The following is a 20,624-nucleotide window of genomic DNA, read 5'->3' as shown; positions in this document are numbered from 1 at the left end:
TTATTTGCTGTCTCTTTGCCAAAATTATTTCAAGTTTTCTCTGATATAGCAGCAAAAATTCACATTGTTTATTTTGCACAGGCTTAGCCTCTGCGTGTTTTAAATTGTGTATTCTTCACTGTATCTCTGCTAAGCTATATTCTTAAACACTTTTTAAGAGAAGTCAAACACAGGGAGGTTAAGTGATTTAAACCACAGTCAGGGAGCCTCAGGTCTGGGATTCCCTTCCATTCCCTCTCTGCTTTGGCCTTATTTCCCCCTTTTCATTTTTTCCCTCTAGTACTCAAGGTAGAGTTCAGGGCCTTGGGCCTTGCACATGCTAGTCAAGTTTTATGTCAATGAACTACATATTCAGCTTTTTTTTTTTTTTTTTAATTTTGAAAAAAAAAGCCTCACTATGTATCCAAGCCTCCCTACCTCTTGCTACCTACATCTGAATCTCAAGTCAGTGTTGTGTATACTTGTGTCAGATCTAGTGTTCTGGCCCAGAGACTCTGGCTACAGAATCTTTGCTCATAACTATAGCGCACGTCGACTTTCATGGTCTTTCAGGAGTGTTTAGATTTTTAAATACTTTTTCTCAAGTTTCATTCACAAACGGCTTGCATTTGACTGCATGGTAGCTAGCATTGATTATACATTCTGAATTACTGTGCTTCAGTTTATTATTAAATATCTTAAGAAATTTCGCAAGTATATTTTAGAAATAGTTTGCTTGCTTGCAGTTCTCTTTTTCTGTGTATTTGTGAAACTGATAGGGATTTTTACATGTTCGCTTATGCATCTTTAGGACATTTAGTTCTCTCTGGCCTCTGTCACTTCAGAAAGTGGCTTTGGAAGACAGTTATACCACAGGGATGGGCAGAAGCTGAAAGATGTGATGGCCATAAATTTGGCAATGTTATCAAATCTGTGTAGCTGGTTGAGTAGAGATCCTTGGAGCTAGAAAAAAAAAAAAAAAAACTAGATAAAGGTTTATAAACGGAATAAAATGTTGTGTTGTTAAATTTTAAAAATGGGGAATTAGTGTTTATTTTTAACTGTAAGGGCGATCTCAAACATTTGTAGACTTGCGCATTTCCTGATTCAATTTAGTTTTGTTTATTTACTATTTTTGCTTCAATAGGGATTACTCTGCGTTGGGAGTTCCAGCAGAAATATTTTCACATAAATGAGCCCAAATTTTGATAGTTTAGAGGTACGTTCAGTGAGACAGAATCAAATTTCAGAGTTTATTTGAGCCATGGTAGCGATCCAGTGGTTTCAAGCTGTAGATAGTTGTTTTTAGCAATACAACTCACTGGTTGTAGTATGTTGTAGAAGTTGTAGGTTGATAGATTTACTTATTTATTTTGCTTTTCTCCTTTAGGTGTCTAGACCGCCTCCATGACTGGATGAATGCAAGCTCAATGATTGTGAACTAAGAGCCTACAAGGGCTTGTTCTTGGGCTTCCTTCTCTGGAGCAAACTCTGCACACACACATTTTGCACAGCTTTTCTTGCCACCCACACCTGCACCGAAGCTTTAAAATGAAGCAGTTGAAAAGGAAAAGGAAAAGCAATTTTAGTGTTCAGGAGACTCAAACCCTTTTGAAAGAAATCACCAAAAGAAAAGAAGTAATTTTTTCCAAGCAGCTCAACACGACGATAAATGTGATGAAGCGGATGGCCTGGGAGGAGATTGCACAGTGTGTAAATGCTGTAGGAGAAGGAGAGCAGAGGACGGGCACTGAGGTGAAGAGACGGTACCTGGATTGGCGCGCACTCATGAAAAGGAAGAGAATGAAGGCCAACATGAAGCTGGTTGGTTCTGGGTTTCCTCTTCCCTCGTCTGATTTAGACGACTCTCTCACTGAAGAGATAGATGAAAAAATTGCATTCCGAAATGATGCAAATTTTGACTGGCAGAACGTGTCAGATTTCCGGGATGCAGGTGGGTCTCTCACAGAGGTGAAGGTGGAAGAGGAAGAAAGGGACCCACAAAGCCCAGAAGTAAGTATTCACCTATGAGGCATATTTCCTCTATCAGCTACCCAGATATGCTAGGGGCGCTCCCAGATCTTCAGGCTCACAGATAGTAGATAACAATCATTCTGTTTTCTCCTGGTGTTCTTAATGCCTGTCTTTTCACCTAAATGTAATTGCTTCACTGATGCATATATATTAGTGACATCCGGTAATCCATTTACATGATCTGAAGAGTTCAGATTAAGTAGTTTTATGTGCTCAGACAGCATAGAAATTTGTCAGCGATGAGGCAGAGCCGGGGAGATGTTTCAGTAGGTAAATGGCCCAAGCCTGACATCCCTGGAACTCCCGGTAATGCTGAATACTGTGGTATCTGTAGCCCCAGCACTCACAGAATAGGCAGAGCCTGAAGCTTCCAGTCTTTTAGCCTGGAATTTCCCTCACAAGAAAGACCCTGCTTCAACACGGTGGAAGGTGAGAGCCAACTCCGGAACAAATGCCCGCTGACCTCCATAAATAATGTCCTATGGCCTACATTCATCTGCCCTCACACATGCACATACACAAATAAGTAATAAATGAAACAATAATTATTCAAAGCTGATAATGGGGCAGACTGACAATGACAGTAAGAGCAGATTCTAAATTAGCCTTGTTTCTTTTCTCCCAGTTTGAGATCGAGGAGGAGGAAGAAATGTTGTCGTCTGTCATACCGGATTCCAGAAGGGAAAGTGAGCTCCCTGACTTCCCTCACATCGACGAGTTCTTCACCCTCAATTCCACACCGTCCAGACCCGCATATGACGAGCCCCATCTGCTCATGAACATAGAGAAACAGAAACTGGAGCTGGAAAAACGCCGACTGGATATCGAGGCCGAAAGGCTGCAGGTGGAAAAGGAGCGGCTGCAGATAGAGAAGGAGCGGCTGCGCCACCTGGACCTGGAGCATGAGCGCCTACAGCTGGAGAAGGAACGGCTGCAGATCGAGAGAGAGAAGTGGAGGCTGCAGCTGGTCAGCGCCGAGAAACCCGCCCTAGAGAATGAACTCGGCCAGGGGGAGAAGTCCACGCTGCAGCCACAGGACATAGAAGCAGAGAAGTTGAAACTCGAGCGAGAGCGCCTGCAGCTGGAGAAAGACCGGCTCCAGTTTTTGAAGTTCGAATCCGAGAAGCTGCAGATTGAAAAGGAGCGCTTGCAGGTGGAGAAGGAGAGACTGCGGATTCAGAAAGAAGGGCATTTGCCTTGACTGGTCTCTGCCTTCTGCTTAGCCAAGATTTATGAACTGTAGCTTTCCCCATCAGTTGATGTAAAGGTGGTTGGTGAAGTAGCTACCGTATTGCCACCCCTGTCTAATGTGTGTGTTTTTAGTAGGAAAAAGATAGTAACACATAGGTAGCCACGTGGTTCAGTAGTGTGATATATAAACGCTGTGCCCGCCATAAGCAGCTAGCAGAGGATCTGCTAGACTCTTGCACAATAGTAATACTGCATAGAGTCCTGTCTTAATTGTGCAACCCAAGTTTATAGTAATGTCTACAATAAAGTTCCCATCCAGTGATTCTCAAGGGCAGTTTGGGCTCCCAGAAGACTGTTGGGATTGTGTGGAGACCTTTTTTGGTGGTCAATGTAGATGGGTGTGGGCTGCCAGTGGCGTCTTATCAGTCGAGGGAGGCTCCAGGATCTGCCAAACACTGTGTAATGCCTGGCTCTCCTCTTTACAGGAAAGAATTACCCAGCCCAAAATATCATTAGTGCCAAGTTTGAGAAACCTAACCCTGGCTTACCTGTGTACCTCTATAGCTATCTTTTACAGTTTTAGCATATTAAAACTTCAGGTATTTATGTGGGTAGATATTTAAATGGCCAAAAGCCTTTTAACTGTGAGACATGAATGCGTAGTATATGGGATATAAGGAGTGATGGAGATTGTAGGTACTATTTCCCATGGTGTTGTCTATCAGTAGCCCGAGACTCAGAGGCAAACCTGAAATTGTATAAAATGAGTTACTTTGAAGGCAGTCCCCCTCAAGAGTGAACACACAATTGGGAAACTTTAGTTCCCACTTCCTTAAATCTTTTATCTTAGTTTGAATACAGAACTTAGCATTTCATTTAAGTACCGAGATGTTATATAAGAGACAGTCAGAAGCTAGTAAAAGTGATGCCAGTGCCAAAATGATGACAGTGGTCCATGTTCAACCCCATGAACTGCTGATTGAATTTCAAAAGTGAAGGATAGTCATTTGAGACTGAGAGATGGGGGAATGTCCTCTGCATCAGCAACAACGGGGTTGAATGATAGAAGTAGCTGTGTGTTATGGTTAGCGGAAGCACTTGCTGAACTTACTCCCTGCAAGAGTCTATGAAAGGGTAACTTCTTCACAATCTGAAGTTCAGAGCAGTACTCCAGTAAGTAAGTGACTGATCTTTATACGGCAGTGTAGTTTGTCTTTGCTCCTTCAGGATGACTAAATCCTGGAATTCTGAAAGCAAAGGGCTAGCTTTGCCTGTAGAGTCCTGATGGTAGTTCAAGAGAGTCCTTTCTGATGCACAAGGAAGTGGCTGCACAAGTTCACTTTGTGTTTTCTGTATTCTAGGGCTGATAGCTTTAATATAATACTTCTGTGGACACACTACCTTGAGTCTGTACTTGTTCCTTGTTAATTTAAGAAGGCTAGAAATCATGTTTGAATAATGGGTAGCAGTGGGAAAACATACCCATGATTACTTATCCTGATTTTGAAATAGTGTTATTTTTTTATAATTCTATTAAAAGCTTCTACCTTAGAAAGAAATGTGCCTGCCTGAAAGAGTATCATTTGTGGGTGCATGCCATTCAGCATAGGCAGAAAGTGAACTGAGAATGGGTTAGGGAAGCTAACACATATGCTACACTTGTGAGCTACATACCAAACATTGTTTATACCTACCCCTTCTTTGGTTAGGGTTTTTGCTTTTGAAGACAGTTTCTCAGTGTTGCACTGGCTGTGCTGGAACTGTCTCTAGACAAGAATGGCCTCGAACTGAGAGATCAGCCTGCGCCTGCCTCTGCCTCCTGTGTGCTGGGATTGAAGGCATGTGCCACGCTTCTTGCCACAACTTGTTTTAAATTAATTTTTTTTCCCATGCAGTGGCTCAGATGGATTTCTATTGCTGTCACGTGACACCATGACCACAGCAACTCTTCTGAAGAACAAGATTTACTTGGGGCTGGCTTACACGTTCAGAGGTTTAGTCCATTATCATCATGGTGAGAAGCATGACAGCATGCAGGCAGACATGGTGCCGGAGAAGAAGCGGAGAGTTCTACATCTTGACCCACAGGCAGCAGAAGGAGACTGTCCCACACTGGGCACAGCTTGAGCATATGAGACCTCAAAACTTGTCTCAACAGCGCCATGCCTCCTCCAACAAGGCCACACTTCTTAGTAGTGCCACTCCTTTGTGACCAAGCATTCAAACACATGAGTATATGGGCACCATTCCTATTGGAACCACCACATTTACTCCTTGGCCGCCACAGGGTTGTAGCCATAACATAATGAAAAGAATTCGTTCAGTCAAACTTGAAATGTCCATAGTCTATAACAGTCTCAATGTTTAAGAGTCCAAAGTCTGAGACTCATGCAACCTTTTAACTGTAATCCCCTGTAAAATCAAAATATAAAAGCAGATCCCATACTTCCAATATATAATGGCACAAAATAGGCATTTCCCATTCCAAAATGTAGGGAAGGGAGCATAGTAAGGAAATGCAAGACCAAAAACCATCTGGCCAAACTCCAAGCTTTGCATTTTCATGTCTGATGAACATGAACACTTTCTCAGATCCCCAAAATCCTTTCTCTTGGGCTGTTTTCACTTACTATTAGCAGCTCTCTGCAGCAGATATCCCACAGTTCTGGAATCTCCATCATCCGGGGGTCTCCAAGGCAATCCAGGCTTCACCTTTGCAGCTTCACACAATGACCTCTTTGGGCCTCCATGGCAGGGACACCTTTGCCACATGCCTGACCGTGGCAGCTTTCCCTAGTTAAAGGGAGATTTCATAACCACTTTTCTTGTATTCTTGACTGTAAAGCCAGAACCACATGGCCAAAGCTACCCAGTTTTGCTACTTGTGGGATTGTGATATGGCCCCTCTTTCAGCTCCATCTTCACTGGCTTTGTGTGTTCCATGATTTCCTTCACTGCCTAAACATGCCTGTCCTTGAACTTGCTCTGTAGTTCATTCAGGCTGGCTTTGAATTCAGATCTGCACATCTGTGTCCTGAGTGCTGGCCAGGATTAACGGCCTGTACCATTACACCTGGACCCAAGCTGGTCTTTAAAGCCTTTTCACAAGTTGGAAGCTTAGCTGGATGGGGTCCTGAGGTCACCATGCCCTTTTATTCCATTTAACATCCCACTTTCTTTGACCTGTTTATCTCCTTGAACCCAGGATTTAGCTCCATTCCACTTCCTGTCTCCTTTCTCCTCACATTGTTCCTTTTGTATCAGTTTCTTCAGCTTGTTCCTTTTCCTTACAGAACTTTAGAATCATGGCCACTAATAACCACATGACAGTCCACACTGGGCTGTCTTGAAATTTCCTGTGGAAATGCATTTAATTAAAACAATCTATTTAGTCCCAGGCAAATTTTTTGGACGAGGGCATAAAGCAGACACATTCTTCACCAAAGCAGCCATAAGACCTTCACAAGAACAGCCTCTAGACCACATAATTTATTTTTTTCCCTCTGAGGTCTCTTGAGCCAGGCTCCAATAGTTCTAATCACCCTCAACACTACTGTCTTCCATGCTCTTGACAGCATGTCCCTTTAATCTCCAGTAAATTGCTCAACTGCTTTTGAAATCCAGTTTCCCCAAATCCACATTCCTCCAAATCAATGGATGGTCTGTACTATCACAAAAATACACCACTCCTGTGTGTCTTAGTTTGAGTTTCTCTTGCTGTGAAGAGACACTGTGACCATGGCAACTCTTATAAAGGAAAAACCACATATAGTATAGTATGATTATGGTTTCCTGTCACTCATCTCCTAGATAATCTCCATCAATCCAGTTCCACACCTTTCCCTAGAAAATGAACAGAACAATAAAAAGCAAACAAATCATAATTTAAGAAGAGCAAACAGAGAAGAAAAGGAAAACTCACCCAGAAACACATACACATGTAGAGGTATGCATGCATGCTCGTATACAAAACCCTTAAAAATATAAAGTCAGACACCATAATAGATAGATAAAAGACAAAACAACAACAACAAAACCTCAAAGCATCATGAGACAATACATTTCTGCTAATATCAGGGTTTGTTTTGTGTTAGCCATCTACTGCTGGGCATGGGACCTGCCCTTAAGTGTGGTTTGCGTCTCCAGTGAGACTCCTTGGAGAACACCAATTTTCCCTTTGCTTCCAGTTTTCAGTTAGAGATAGCTTTGTGATTAGGGATGGAGTTCTCTGTCCATTTCCCCTCTCAGCACTGGGATTCCACCTGGTTTGGAAGCCCTGTGCATGCTGTAGGTGCTGTGCCCGCTGTCACAGCCTAAGTTCATATGTAGAGGAGGGATTTGATAAAGATATCCCATTAAGTACTGAGGGCTGCAAGGTCTCTCAGTCTTTGGACATTGTTCAGCTGTGGGTCTTTGTATTTGTTCCCATCTGCTGTTGGGGGAAGCATCGCCAATGACGGTTGAGCAAGACCATCTGAGTATATAAAAAAAAAATCATTAGGAGTCATTTTGTTGCTATATTCCTTTAGCACAGCAGTTTTCAGCCTACCTAATTCTGTGACCCCTTAGAATACATCCTTATGTTAGGATGACTCCCAACCATAAACATTTTTGTTGCTACGTTGTAACTATAATTTTATTAGTGTTATAAATCGTAATGGAAACATTTTTGGAGATGGAGGTTTGCCAAAGAGGTAGAGACCTACAGGTTGAGAATCAATGCTTTAGTATTTGTTTTCCACTAGGTCAGTAGCCTGCTTAGTCTCAAGTTCTTAGCTACCTGAGCAGTGTCAGGTATGGGTTCTATCTCATGTACCAGACCTATAATCCAAAAAGAGAGTGATTGCTTACTTCCACAATTTTTGTGCCACTATTGCATCAGTGCATCATGCAGACAGATCACAGGAGCTGGATTGGTGTTTAGCTTTCTCCTTCAGTAGTGTGCAGAGTACCTTATATCATGAACACTGGGCAGTAGGGGTAAAGGCTCTATTTAGGAACCAGCTTCACTTCTCCACGTCCGGTGAGATAGGTAGGGGTCATCAGGATTAGAACCTTACTGTCAGGTTGTTGAGAACTATCAATAGCCTTGGCAATAGCCTGAGTTGCTTGGGGATTCCCATGGGACCCCTTTATCCAACAACCTAATTAGCCATAACCAATTCCTGGCACTAGAGGTTTGATTTGATGGCAAGAGAGGTCCAGCTAGGGCTTTGTCTCCCTGTTACCTGGCAATTCCATTTAGACTTCTTTTATAGATGTATGTATTTGAAAAAACTCCTGGCTGTAGTGGGCATCTGTATGGCACTTCATATGGCCCTTAGTGTTAGCTATTTCTCCCTATATTCTCTCCCTAACCCTTCCCTTCCCTCTCCCTTTCCTTTTAACCCTTCCATTCCAGACACCCCATCTCTCCACAACTATCCACTTCCTCAGAAAATCCTTTCCTCCCCCTCGTCCATTACTTGATACATAGCCACTGCGATTATATGGATGGTAGCATGCCTACAGAAGACTTAAAAGCTAGCAGCTACATATTAGTAAATGAATATCATATTTATCTTTTTGGGTCTGGGTTATCTCACTCAGGTTGATTTTTTTCTTTAAATTCATTTTACATACCAACCTCAGTTTCCCTTCCCTCCCCTCCTCTGATTCCCCCCCACCTACCTTCCCCAACCCACCCCCTATCCATTCCTCAGAAAGTGTAACAAGGCCTCCCATGGAGAGTCAACAAAGTCTGGTACATTCCATTGGGGCAGGACCTAGCCCCCTTGCTACTGCAAGGAGGCCAAACACGGCATCCCATCATGAAGAATGGGCTACAAAAAGCCAGCTCATGTACCAGGGATAAATCCTGACCCCATTGCCAGGGGTCCCACAAACAGATCAGGCTATAAACCTGTAGTCCTCATGCAAGGGGCTTGGTTTGGTTCCATGGAGGCTCCCCAGATGTGGCCATCTGTTGAGGTCTTTGACCCATTTGGAGAAGAGTTTTGTGCAGAGTGATAAATATAAATATATTTTGATTCTTCTACATATAGTTATCCAGTTTAACCAGCATTTGTTTAAGATTCTGACTTTTTCCATTTTGTATTTCTGGTTTCTATATTAAAAGTCAGGTGTCCACAGGTGTGTGGATTTATGTCTGGGTCTTCAATTCAGTTCTACTGATCAACACGTCTGTTTTGTGCCAATACCATGCTGTTTTTATTGCTATAGTTTTATAGTACAATTTGGAATCGGGAATGCTCTTGAATTCCCCACAGTTCTTTTATTATTCTGGAATATTTTAGCTATACTGGGTCTTTTGCAGTTCCAGGAAACTGAAAATTGTCCTTTCAAGATCTGTGAAGGATTATATTGAAATTGTGCTGAGGGTTGTATTGAGTCTGTAGATTGCTTTTGCTACCATTGCCATTTTTACTACATTAATCCTCTGATTCATGAGCATAAGAGATCCTCCCATCTTCTGATATCTTCTTCAATGATTTGAGGCTTTTATTACATGAGTTTTTTCACTTCCTTGGTAATAGATACCTTAAGCTATTTCATATTATTCGAAGCTATTCCAAAAAGTATTGTTTCCCTGATTTCTTTCTCAGACCAATTGTCATTTGTATATATGAAGGCTATTGATTTTGAGAGTTAATTTTGTATCTAGCTGTGGATTTTTTGGTTCCCTTATATATATGATCATATCACCTGCAAATAATGATACTTTCACTTTTACCTTTCCAATTTATAACTCCTTTATCTCTTCAGTGTGTTTCCTGTATTTCAATCCAATCTGTTAGTCTATGTGTTTTTATTGAATTGATCACACTCATGTTGAGAATTATCAATGAGCAGTATTTGTTGATTCCTGTTATTTGTATGATAGTATTGGCTCTTCTCCATTCTTTTGATTTGCTAGTCTGTTTGTATTTTCTTGTGTGTGATTGACCTCTTTCTGTTGAAGTTTTCCATCTTGTGCCTTCTGTAGGTCTGGATTTATAGACAGATACTGTGTGTGTGTGAGCACAATGTTTTTATTTCTCTGTTTATTGTGATTGAAAGTGTGGCTGGGTATAGTAATCTGGCAATTGTGGTCTCTTGGAATTTGTAAAATATCTGTCCTGTGATGGGGGATGTCCTTCTTTATGCTGTAAATATATGTTTCTCTTATTTGTTGATGAATAAAGTGTTTCCGCCAATGGAAAGGCAGGATAGAGCCAGGCAGAAAATCTCTCACAGGCTAGCCTGAATGTATCACCTGGGAGACCCTAGACCCTTTTAAATTACACATGAAAAGGGAGTTAGATTCTGTGTAAGTAGAAGCCATCTAAAGAACAAAATATAGGCATGTCAGTTGCATAAAGCTCAGATTAGTTGACTACCATACATAGAACTGCTGAGATTCTGGGGTTCAAATTAAGAGTAGAATAAACTACAAAATAAATTTTAAATTTTGAAATATTTTTAGACATTAAGAATTTTAAACAATTCACAATAGATATTAACCTTTTATGTTTACCTTTATCTTTCTGCTGTGACACAATTAAATTTTGTTTCAAATGTAACAATGTTAATTCCCTTTTAATTTACTTTTCAGATCCAGCCTTTGAACTGAACTGTAAATTTGTATTCCAGTCGTTACCAGAATCTTATCTTGTACACTTGGCTATTTTCTGTTGTGGTAGTTTGAGTGAAATAGGTATCCAAATATTTGGTCCTCAGTTGACACTGTTGGGGGTAAGTTTAGGAGTTATGACCTTGCTGGAAGAAGTATATGTCACTAGGGTTTGGCTCTGAGGTTTAAAACCTCATGAGCCATTCCTAGTGTGCTCTATTTCATGTTGGAGTTTCACAATGTGAGTCCTCAGCTTCCTGATCCAGCCACCATCCCTGCTACCTGCTGTCTTCATTCTATCATCATGGATTCTTAACTCCCTGTAACCAGGACCCCAAAGAACTGCTTCCTTCTGTAAGTTGTCCTGGTCATGATGCTTTATCACAGCAACAGAAAAGTAACTAATAAACCTCTTCTTTCATTATCTCTTTTGCAGTGGCCCCTTTGTACTCATTTTTTTTTATTTTTTTTTCTGGAATGTGTACATGCATCTTTGAATCCTTAGACTTCATTTGACCTGTGTGTGGACAGTTCTTTTGATGCTGCCCCATATCTAGCCTTCTCCAGTTTACAGGATGCCCATGGCCTAGGATCACCTGCAGCCTTTATCACAGCGGCCACTCCTTTTAGTGCTTTCTTACCCTGAATAAAATTGTAATATTTTGCTGTACAAAATTGTATCTTCCTGGAGACAGATACTAAGGAGATAGATGGTCTAGTTTGTAATGTGCTTGCTGGGCAATTTTGAGGACATGAGTTTGGATCCCCATCACCCATGTAAAAATCCAGGGCATAATGATAAATCTTTATCTACAGCTCAGAAAGGTGGAGATGTGTGGTTCCCTGGAGCCTAGCTGAGCTGATGAGCCACAGTTTCAAAAACTGAAGTCACAGAGTGATTAAAAACACCCGAAGCATTGACTACTAGACTTCACATGCATGCACATACATATCCACATGAACATTGTATATGTACGTTCATACACAAATATAAAATATCACACACACACACACACACACACACACACACACACACACACACACAGCTTACAAGTGTTCCTTGGAGCCCTCCTTTTGATTAAATGTCAAAGCAACCACCAGTCTGTTCAGTTTTTAAATCATTACACTATTTCTTGTCTGAGAACTGCTCACAAACAACAAGAATGGACCCTGGCAGCTTTGTGCTCTAACTGCTCAAAAGCTTCATCATCTGGATAATTTTCCTTGCTACTAAAGGTGATCTCTGTCCTGACCTGATCTCCTAACTTCATTTTGCAAATAAACAGGAGAGGTCCAAGACTTTTACCCATGCCTGCTCACTATGCATTTTAGTGTTTTATTATGAAACTAATAGTGACTCTTTTACAAATCTCATGGCTACTAAAACAAGTTAAGTTAATGAAGTACTTAGAAATACTTTATTTAAATTAGGGGCAAATTTATTAAACAGTGTTTTTTTATTTCTTATAACAATTATGTAACAAAGAAAATAATGAAGTTTTAATGTTTACCAGTTACCCCATGGATGCTTCTAGATCCTTCACCAAGTTTTCTACTAGAATGTAGTCATTCTGACATGAATCAAGATGTGGATGTCTGTTTTTGTGGAAATATCAAAGTACTATTAGCAACATCTGTCCATCTTACTTGTTTATAAATGAGAGTCATGGAAGGCTGTTTGGAAAGATCAGACATCTGAGATCTGGAGAAATGGTCACTGGGTAAAGAAGTAGGAGGATCTAATCTGAATTCCCAGAACCATGCAGAGCCAGGTGCAGTAATATGCATCTGTTGTAGTTCCCCCAGAATAGTGCACAGCCTGGTACAGCAATACACACCTACAGTTCCTGTGTTTCTCTGGTGTGATGGGATGTGGAGACAGGCAAATTCCCAGGTGCTTGCAGGATAGATAGCTGGAGTGCATAGCAGTGATCAGGTAAATTGTTGCCTCAAACAAAATGGCCTGTGGGGATCAATGGCCAAATCTTTCTTCTGACCTACACATATACACACACCTACCAAAAGATTTCAGATTCTCCTCTTGAGTATTCTGACATGTTTTATTGCCAAGGATGGAGAAAAATTCTAGTTAACACATGCTTAGAGATAAAATGAAAACATTTATAAGAGTCATCATATGTTAGTGGGATAAACAATATTTTAAAAGAAAGTACAAGTCACAAGAAATAGCAGTGGTGTGTTTTACAAACTGAGACTAGTGTCTGCCCAAGGATATCATTTCTAGAATATTTTCTGAGGACTAAATAGTAATAGGAGTGAAACACAGCTTTTGGGTATCTTTTGAATGTCTTCTGGTTAAGTCTTAATACGTTGAAACCTGTTGCTCATTTCCTCAGCTTCAAATTGGGTAGAAGTGAATCATAGTCAGAGAATATTCAGAATCCATATTCTGAGAAGATGATGGGACTCTCTAGAAGATAAACTACCTTCTCAGGCTGTGTAAACAGAAACCCAGAGGCTGTATCCTTTGTCCAGTCAGGCAACATTTTGTGAGTGAGTATATGGTAGGAAAATGAAAGAAAGAGATGGAAACTTTCATGTGTTGGGGAGTCAAGGGCAGTGAAAAACCCATAGACATTGGTGGCCTGCTTGACACCCAGACTATAGTGATGTCTAGGGCCAAGTCTGTGTCCATGGCCCTGACATAGCTGTGGTGGTCTGTGTTGATATCCATGGCTCCTGTTACCACTGAAGGCCCTGTGGACACCCAGAGGCTGGACTACCACCTGTGACCTTGTTTGGGTCCAAGGGATATGTTCCTGTAGGGGCCATGACATTCAAAGAGTCCTGCATTGCTTTCAAGGACCATGGTGATGTCCTGGTCTAGGTTGCTGCCAGGAGCTATGTTTGGGTCTGTTGCTCTGTAGCAGCCAGGTTATGTGTTGTTGTCAGTGGCTCTTATTACCACAGAGAGCCATGCAGAGGCCTGGGTCTACACTGGAGGCCATGTTAGTGTTTGAGGGCCATGTGACCCTTGGGACCATGGTGACACCCAGACCTAAACTACAGTTGAGATCCATGTCTGAATGCACAGCCCCACAGCAGCCCATGTCTACAATGATGGCTGTGGCTACTCTTACCATTGAAGGCCAAATGGAGGCACAGGGGGTGGGGTTGACACCTGGGGACATATTGGCACTTGAGTGCCCTACTGTCACTGGGGTCATGCCAATCTGAGTGACCTGTGATAGGGCCATGATGACATTAGGGCCCAAGCTGTTCCCAAGGCCCATATACACCTGGCTGCAATGCTCTGTCAACCATGGCGAGGGGCTCATATGTGTAGAACTGTGGCCTGTGCCTTGTCTAGTTCTGTAGCCCAGCAGTAGTCATGGTCTGTATTAATGTTCGTGGTTCCTATTGCCAACTAGGGCTGTGTCCATGGCCCTGACATAGCTGTGGTGGTCTGTGTTGATATCCATGGCTCCTGTTACCTGTATGCCTAGGATCTGAGCTGCCATCTGAGGCCACAATGGTGTTCCAGGGCCAAGCAGCCCAATCCGAGTGAGCTGCTCTAATGACTGGGTTCATATTGACATCTTGGCCTGGGCTGCTCACCAGGATGAAGCCTGGGCCCATGTCCAATCACAGACAGGGATGGGCTGGTATTCATGGATCATGTTGCCACCAAGATCCTGGGCTGCCACCCAAGGCCCATATTAATGTCTGAAGACCATGGCTCTGCCAGGGCCATACAGATGTGAGTGGCATGTACCCAGGGCTATGGTGTCATCTGGGCCTGGGTTGCTGCCAAGGGCTACATCTGGGTCCTTGGCCCTGCCACAGGGTAGGTCTGTGTTGATGTCCATGACTCCTCTTTCCATGGAAGGCAGTGATGATAGGACTGCACAGAGTTGGTTCTACCCCTCACTGGCTGCAGCAATTGGGAGAACTGTACCCCCCCCCCCACACACACACCAATTGTAGCACTCGGGAGAATAGGCCCTGCACGCCTCCTGAGCAGCACAGTGGCACTCCTGTTGGTGGAGGGTATGAGTGAGCTGGTCCTGAAGGCTGGCCTCACTATCTGTCTGTCATACCGTAGCGTGGGTGAGGGAGAGACGCCCCCCACCACATGCCTGGAAACCTACTGCAGGTGGGAACGATGGTCCTGGTGAGATCAGGAGAGCTGCCGCTGCTCCTCAGCAGCTGCAGCGCTAAGGGGAGCAGCTCTGCACCTCACCTGAGCAGCACAATAGAGCTGGCCCTGTTGATAGGGGCTGAGGTTAACCGGCCCTGAGGGCCTGAGGGCAGGAGAGCTGACCCCACCGCCTTGTGTGCCCTGTGGTGACATGGGTGAGAGAATGATGACCCCCATCCCATGCCATCTGCGGCAGGGAGGAGATCTGGCCTTATACCTCACCAACCGCAGCACTAGGGAGAGGAAGCCCTGTACTTTGCTTGGCAGAACAGTAGAGATGGCGCAGGTGGTGTGGGTGCAGGGGAGCCCATCCCGAGGGGGTCAGAGCAGGCCCCATTCCTTGCTAGTTGGGGCAGTGCTGGAGAGCTCTCCCTGTTGGTGATGATGAGGGAACGTCTGCAGCCTGACCAACTGAGCTATCACCCAGGAGCAAAAGCAGGGCTATGAGTTGTCCCACCCTAACATCTACCTCATCTATGAACTGCTAGAGCATGTGCAGGGCCTGACCTGAAAACCCAAAGCTTAGGATCTCCACGACACAAGGCAACAACAGGACATCCAAGAGGAGTCCCAGTGCAGGTCCAGTATTGAGGATGTAGCAGAATCCAGAGTCTTTGAACCAGACCAATGCCTCATTGCAATGAACACTTACAAGTAAAGATGTATGGATCAAAGGGTATACTATATGACTCACTCTGTCACACTACAACTTCCACGCTGAGTTTTTTTCCCCCTATGTTTGTTTGATTGTTATTGTTTTTGTTTTGGGGGCTTTTTGCTTTTCTTTGAACTTTGTTTCATTTTGGGAGGGAGGTTGCAAGGGTGGAGGGTGAATATGAAGGCACAGAGATGGATGTGATAGAGATGCATGATGTGAAACCCACAAAGAATCAATAAAGAAAAGCAGTGATGCATTTGTTCACTGGGGGTTTGGACAAGATTTTTTGGGGGGGGGGTAGATCATGGATATAGCTGGGGTGACCGACTTTGGCAGTGTTGCTTTCAGAGCTCACAGTATTGCCATCTTTGTTCTCTGAGAAACTAGGACTAATCTGTCTTAGCCACTGTTCTATTGCTGTGAAAAGAAGAGAAACCATGACCAGGGAATGTTTATAAAAGGAAGCATTTAATTGGGGGCTTGCTTAGAGTTTTAAAAGGCTAGTCTATGCCCATCATGGCAGGAAGCTGGCAGACATGCAACTGGAGCAAGAGTTGCAAGCTTTACATCCTTTTCAGTAGGTAGTAGGCAACAAGAGAGGGGGAGACTTGGCCTGGCATGGGCTCTTGAAAACTCAAAGCCAAGCTCCCAATGACATGCCTCCTCCATTAAAATCACACCTATACCAGAAAGGCCACACCTCTGAATCCATCCCAAATAGTTCCACTAGCGGGGACTCAAACATTTAAACACATAAGCATATTGATTCCATTTGTATTCAAACCACCACACTCTTAAGTAGCTCCTTCTCATTACATTGTTTCTGTTGGTTATAATTAAGATCATCTTTGGTGGTTGAAACAAAGGCAACCCAACTAGAAGAAAAGGTTGGCAAACTTTTAAAATAAAAGGACACAATGGATTCTGGAAACAAGACTTGTGAATTGTTTGTGCTTTTGTTATGGAAAGTTGGTGAGAAAAGATGCTAGACATGCTGACAAACTTTATAGAATATACAGTAAGTAATCTTAATTAGGTTCTGGTGGAATTATGTTTATGTTTGAGGAAAATCACTCTTGCTTACAGCAAGGTATGAGTAAAATAAGAAGCAAGGAAATTCATTAGGATGTTGTAGTAATGCCAGCAAAAGACTATAAGTCCCAGAATTAAATTGATAATCATGATGAAGAGGAAACAGATATTGAGGAGATACAAGGAACTGAAGATTCTGAGTAATTAGATATGAGCATGATGAAGAAATGGGAGAGTGGATACATGTTTATGTTAGAAACCTATAAAGAGATGAAAAGACAGATATGCTTCAATCAAGAAGTCAAAATAGATAATCAGCAAGCAATTGAATATATGGGACTAGAAGACATAAGAGAAATGTCTTTATCGGTGACCATAGACATTTTGGTGGTAGGAAGCTCTACCAGGTGGATATGTCCTGTGAGAAGAGATGTGAATAAAATATTCATGCCTGAGTTGTCACATGTCTGTTGTGCAAAACTAGGGAACATAAAGTTTACTGAGAAGGCACAAATAAAGGATTAATGGCAAATGGCTAAACCTTTTGTTCTATTCTTGAAGTGGTCAAAGAAAGGGTATGGGGACATTAGCATCCAAGCAAATCCATAAGAGCATAATTGGTTTAATTCCATATTTAATTTCTTTGTTCAATTTGGCTACATTGTGCTTAATAGTGACCTTGGAAAGAATATTTTGATGAAGTAGCAGAGTCAATTGGTTGGATTAAATATCAGACTCAAGTTCACTGTCTTCATCAACTAGCTCAAGATTGGAAGGCAAGGTGAAAAGTTGGATACTATCAAGAGGAAGAGATGGGGATCATAGATCTGCTGTATGCTCCATATTATGAGTGATTTGAAGAATGAATAGGCAGAAATCAATGGGGAGTCAGGAATTGTAGAGTTGAGGTTAAGTGAAGCCTTTATACGGACCTCATTCAGAGTGACAATTGATGTTAAAGTGTACTAAATAGATAGGTCAAAATCCAATGTCCCTAGTGAAATTATGGCAATGTTACGAGCCATTTTCCCCACCAGCCTGGTCCCACTGCAGCATGAGCCCCAAATAACACTCAGAGAAGCTGTATTAGATATACAGCTGTTGGCATGTTACTAGTGTTTCTTATTGACTAGCTCTGTCTTAAATATTAACCCATTTCCATTAATCTAAGTGTTTCTACATGGTCTTATCTTACCAGAGAGATGGTCTGGACCTTTTCTTATCAAGTCCCTACATCTTGACTCTCCTTTACTACATCTCCCAGAATCTTCCTTGTCTCCTAATCTCACCTATCTGCCCTTCCTATTTGCCTACAGTGTTTTATTCATTAACCAACAAGAGAAACATATTTACTGAATGACATCTCCCATCATAGCAATGATGAAAAAGTCAGTAAGTAATCAATGTGGACAAGCATGTAGTTCATGAGTTTATTTTAATAGTGTGGTTAGATGGACAGATGGCTTACTTCTTTTTTGTTATTATTGCATTCTTTCTTGTTTTTGTATTTGAGACAAGGTCTTGCTAAACAGCAAAGGCTGGCCTGGAACTTGCTGTGTTACCCAGGCTGGCCTTATACTTAAAGTCCTCTAGCTATAATACTGAGATTTCACATTGAAGCCACAATTTGCTGATGATAAATTGAAAATTAATTTAATATGTGTTTGCATGTGTGTATGATGCTTGTGGAGGTCAGAGGACAACCTCTTGGACTTAGCTCTTTCCTTTATCTGTGAGTTCCAGGGATTGAACTGGGATTTTCAAACTTAATGTCTTGTTAGGATTTTTATTGCAGTGAAGATATACCATGATCACAGCAACTCGAATGAAGGAAAACATTTAATTTTAGTGGATTGAGTTTAGTTTCAGAGGTTTAGTCCATCATGGTGGGGAGCATGATGGTGTACAGGCAGATATGGTGCTGAAGTAGCACCTGAGAGTTCTACATTTTGCAGGCAATAGGAAGTCACCTGAAACACTGGGTGGTACCCTGAGCATAGGAAACCCCAAAGCCCACCTCCTCAGTGACATCCTTCTTTCAACAAGGCCATACCTACTCCAACAAAGCCAGACCTCCTGCTAGTGCCACTTCCTGTGAGATTATGGGGACCAATTGCCACCATACTCTGCAAGCAAGCCCTTTTGCCTACAGAACTCTATCACTGGCATGATAGCACATACTTCTACAAAAATGAATTTTTTTTAGGATTTATTTTTATTATTTTCAGTTATGTGTGTACATGTGTTTGTTTGCATGTGTATGCAAGTGTCAATGGGGGACAGAGGTGTTGAAATTCCCTGGATCCTGAGTTACAGATGTTAGCCACCTGACACAGGTACTGGGAACCAAGCTCAGATCCTTTGCAAGAGTAGAATGTGCTCTTAACCACTGAGCTATGTGGGAAGCCACAGCCCCAAGATGGTGCCTGGCTGGATGCCAGGTAGTCCCCAGCTTAGCTGTAAACAAGCCTTATTTGGAAGTGCTTGATGGATCTGGTGCACTTCCTCCTTCTGTGGCCTATCCAGGATCGCCAGGTGGCATGAGCTGATTGGGCTGTGAGCGCACATTTAAGGGCTTGCTGGGGCTGGGTGAAGCAGAAGCTGATGTACAAGGTTCCTGAATAAACTGCTTGAAGAAGAGTCGTGGTCGTATTTCCTTGCTGGCCGAGGTAGATGTGACAGAGCTATATCTCTAGTGTAATATATAGTGAGCTATATATCTCTGTGTGTGTGTGGTCTGTGTCATAATTTCAAGGGTGGCCATTCCTTTACCTTTTGTATTTGTGGGGAACATGGAGTGATGGGGAGGGTTTTAGGATGTCGAGGGTTTCCTTATTTGGTACTGAAGGTTAGAATGATGGCTAGAGTTGGGGCAAGTTAACAGTTGGAAGAATAACAGTAAGGCAGATGGTGCAGAGGAATGGGATGACTTTGATATGAGATTGTATGTGTGACATGGATTTAGATCCACTGGGTTGAGTCTCAGGTGACAGTTCAATCCTAAGGGTTTTAAAGCCCCATACTGTAATAGTGGAGAGAGTGAGTAATAGTGGGAAGATTGTCTCTGAGAAATCCCAGGTAGGTAGGATTGATGGGTCCAATGATGTAGAAGTTTGAAGAACACTATTCTTATGTGTAGAAAATATTATAATAATTTTGAAACAGAACCATATATAAACTAAATTGCTTTAGATTTTGTTTTTAAAAAGTCTAAAGCTTTCACAACAATGTTGGAAAGCTAGCATTAAAGAGCTATACAGTTCTATACAGGCAATGATAAATGGGTTCTTAGCATCGTCTCAAACATGATGGAGACTATTCTACTTGATTCTGCCCTCCAAGACACTCACAGTGTCAGTCTGCATTCTGTCAGAACTGTAAAGGTGCTATGTCCATCGAAGAGGAAGGCATTAATTTCTATACACCTAACAATGTAAGAACTGTGAACTATGCATCCCTTCTCTCTTAAGAAACTGTTTGGCCTTTTCCCCTGCTGCCACTGAGTTCTGTGGCAGTGCAGATTCTGGTGTGTTCAAGATTCAGCCTTACCTGTAACCCACCACCATGGCCAAGGAAGGCATTACAGCTGGAGGTGTAATGGACATCAGTACTGCTCTACAAGAGCTGGTGAAGACTGATTCATCCATGGTGGCTTACCACGTGGCTGCCAAAGTCTTAGACAAGTGCCAAGCCCATCTCTCTGTGCTGGCATCTAATTATGATGAGCCTATGTATGACTAGTTGATGGAGGCACTTTGTGCTGAGCACCAAATCAACCTGATTAAGGTTGATGACAACAAGAAGCTAGGGGAAAGGGTAGGCTTCTGTAAAACTGATAGACAGGGGAAGCCACAGGCGAGTGGTTGGTTGCAGTTGTGTAGTGGTTAACAACTATGGGAAAGAATCTCAGGCTGAGGATGTATGTTATTGAAGAGTACTTCAAGTCCAAGAAATGA

The 20,624-nt window shown here is 42.4% G+C and overlaps 1 protein-coding gene and 1 pseudogene across 1 annotated transcript; both read left to right on the top strand.

Annotated features, from left to right (window-relative positions):
* The first annotated feature begins 1,446 nt into the window (after nucleotides 1–1,446).
* Nucleotides 1,447–4,763, top strand: Msantd4 (Myb/SANT DNA binding domain containing 4 with coiled-coils). Its single transcript, XM_051177804.1, has 2 exons — nucleotides 1,447–1,992; nucleotides 2,639–4,763. Exons 1-2 carry the CDS (start codon nucleotides 1,531–1,533, stop codon nucleotides 3,212–3,214), a joined length of 1,038 nt encoding a protein of 345 aa, XP_051033761.1. The 5' UTR covers nucleotides 1,447–1,530; the 3' UTR covers nucleotides 3,215–4,763.
* Nucleotides 4,764–20,232: 15,469 nt separating this feature from the next.
* Nucleotides 20,233–20,624, top strand: LOC127216925 (40S ribosomal protein S12-like; annotated as a pseudogene).

Source organism: Phodopus roborovskii, unplaced genomic scaffold (genome assembly GCF_943737965.1).
Source record: "Phodopus roborovskii unplaced genomic scaffold, PHOROB, whole genome shotgun sequence".
Classification (NCBI taxonomy): Eukaryota; Metazoa; Chordata; class Mammalia; order Rodentia; family Cricetidae; genus Phodopus; species Phodopus roborovskii.
The sequence above is the reverse complement of the archived record's forward strand: the minus strand, read 5'-3'. Positions and strand labels throughout refer to the sequence as shown.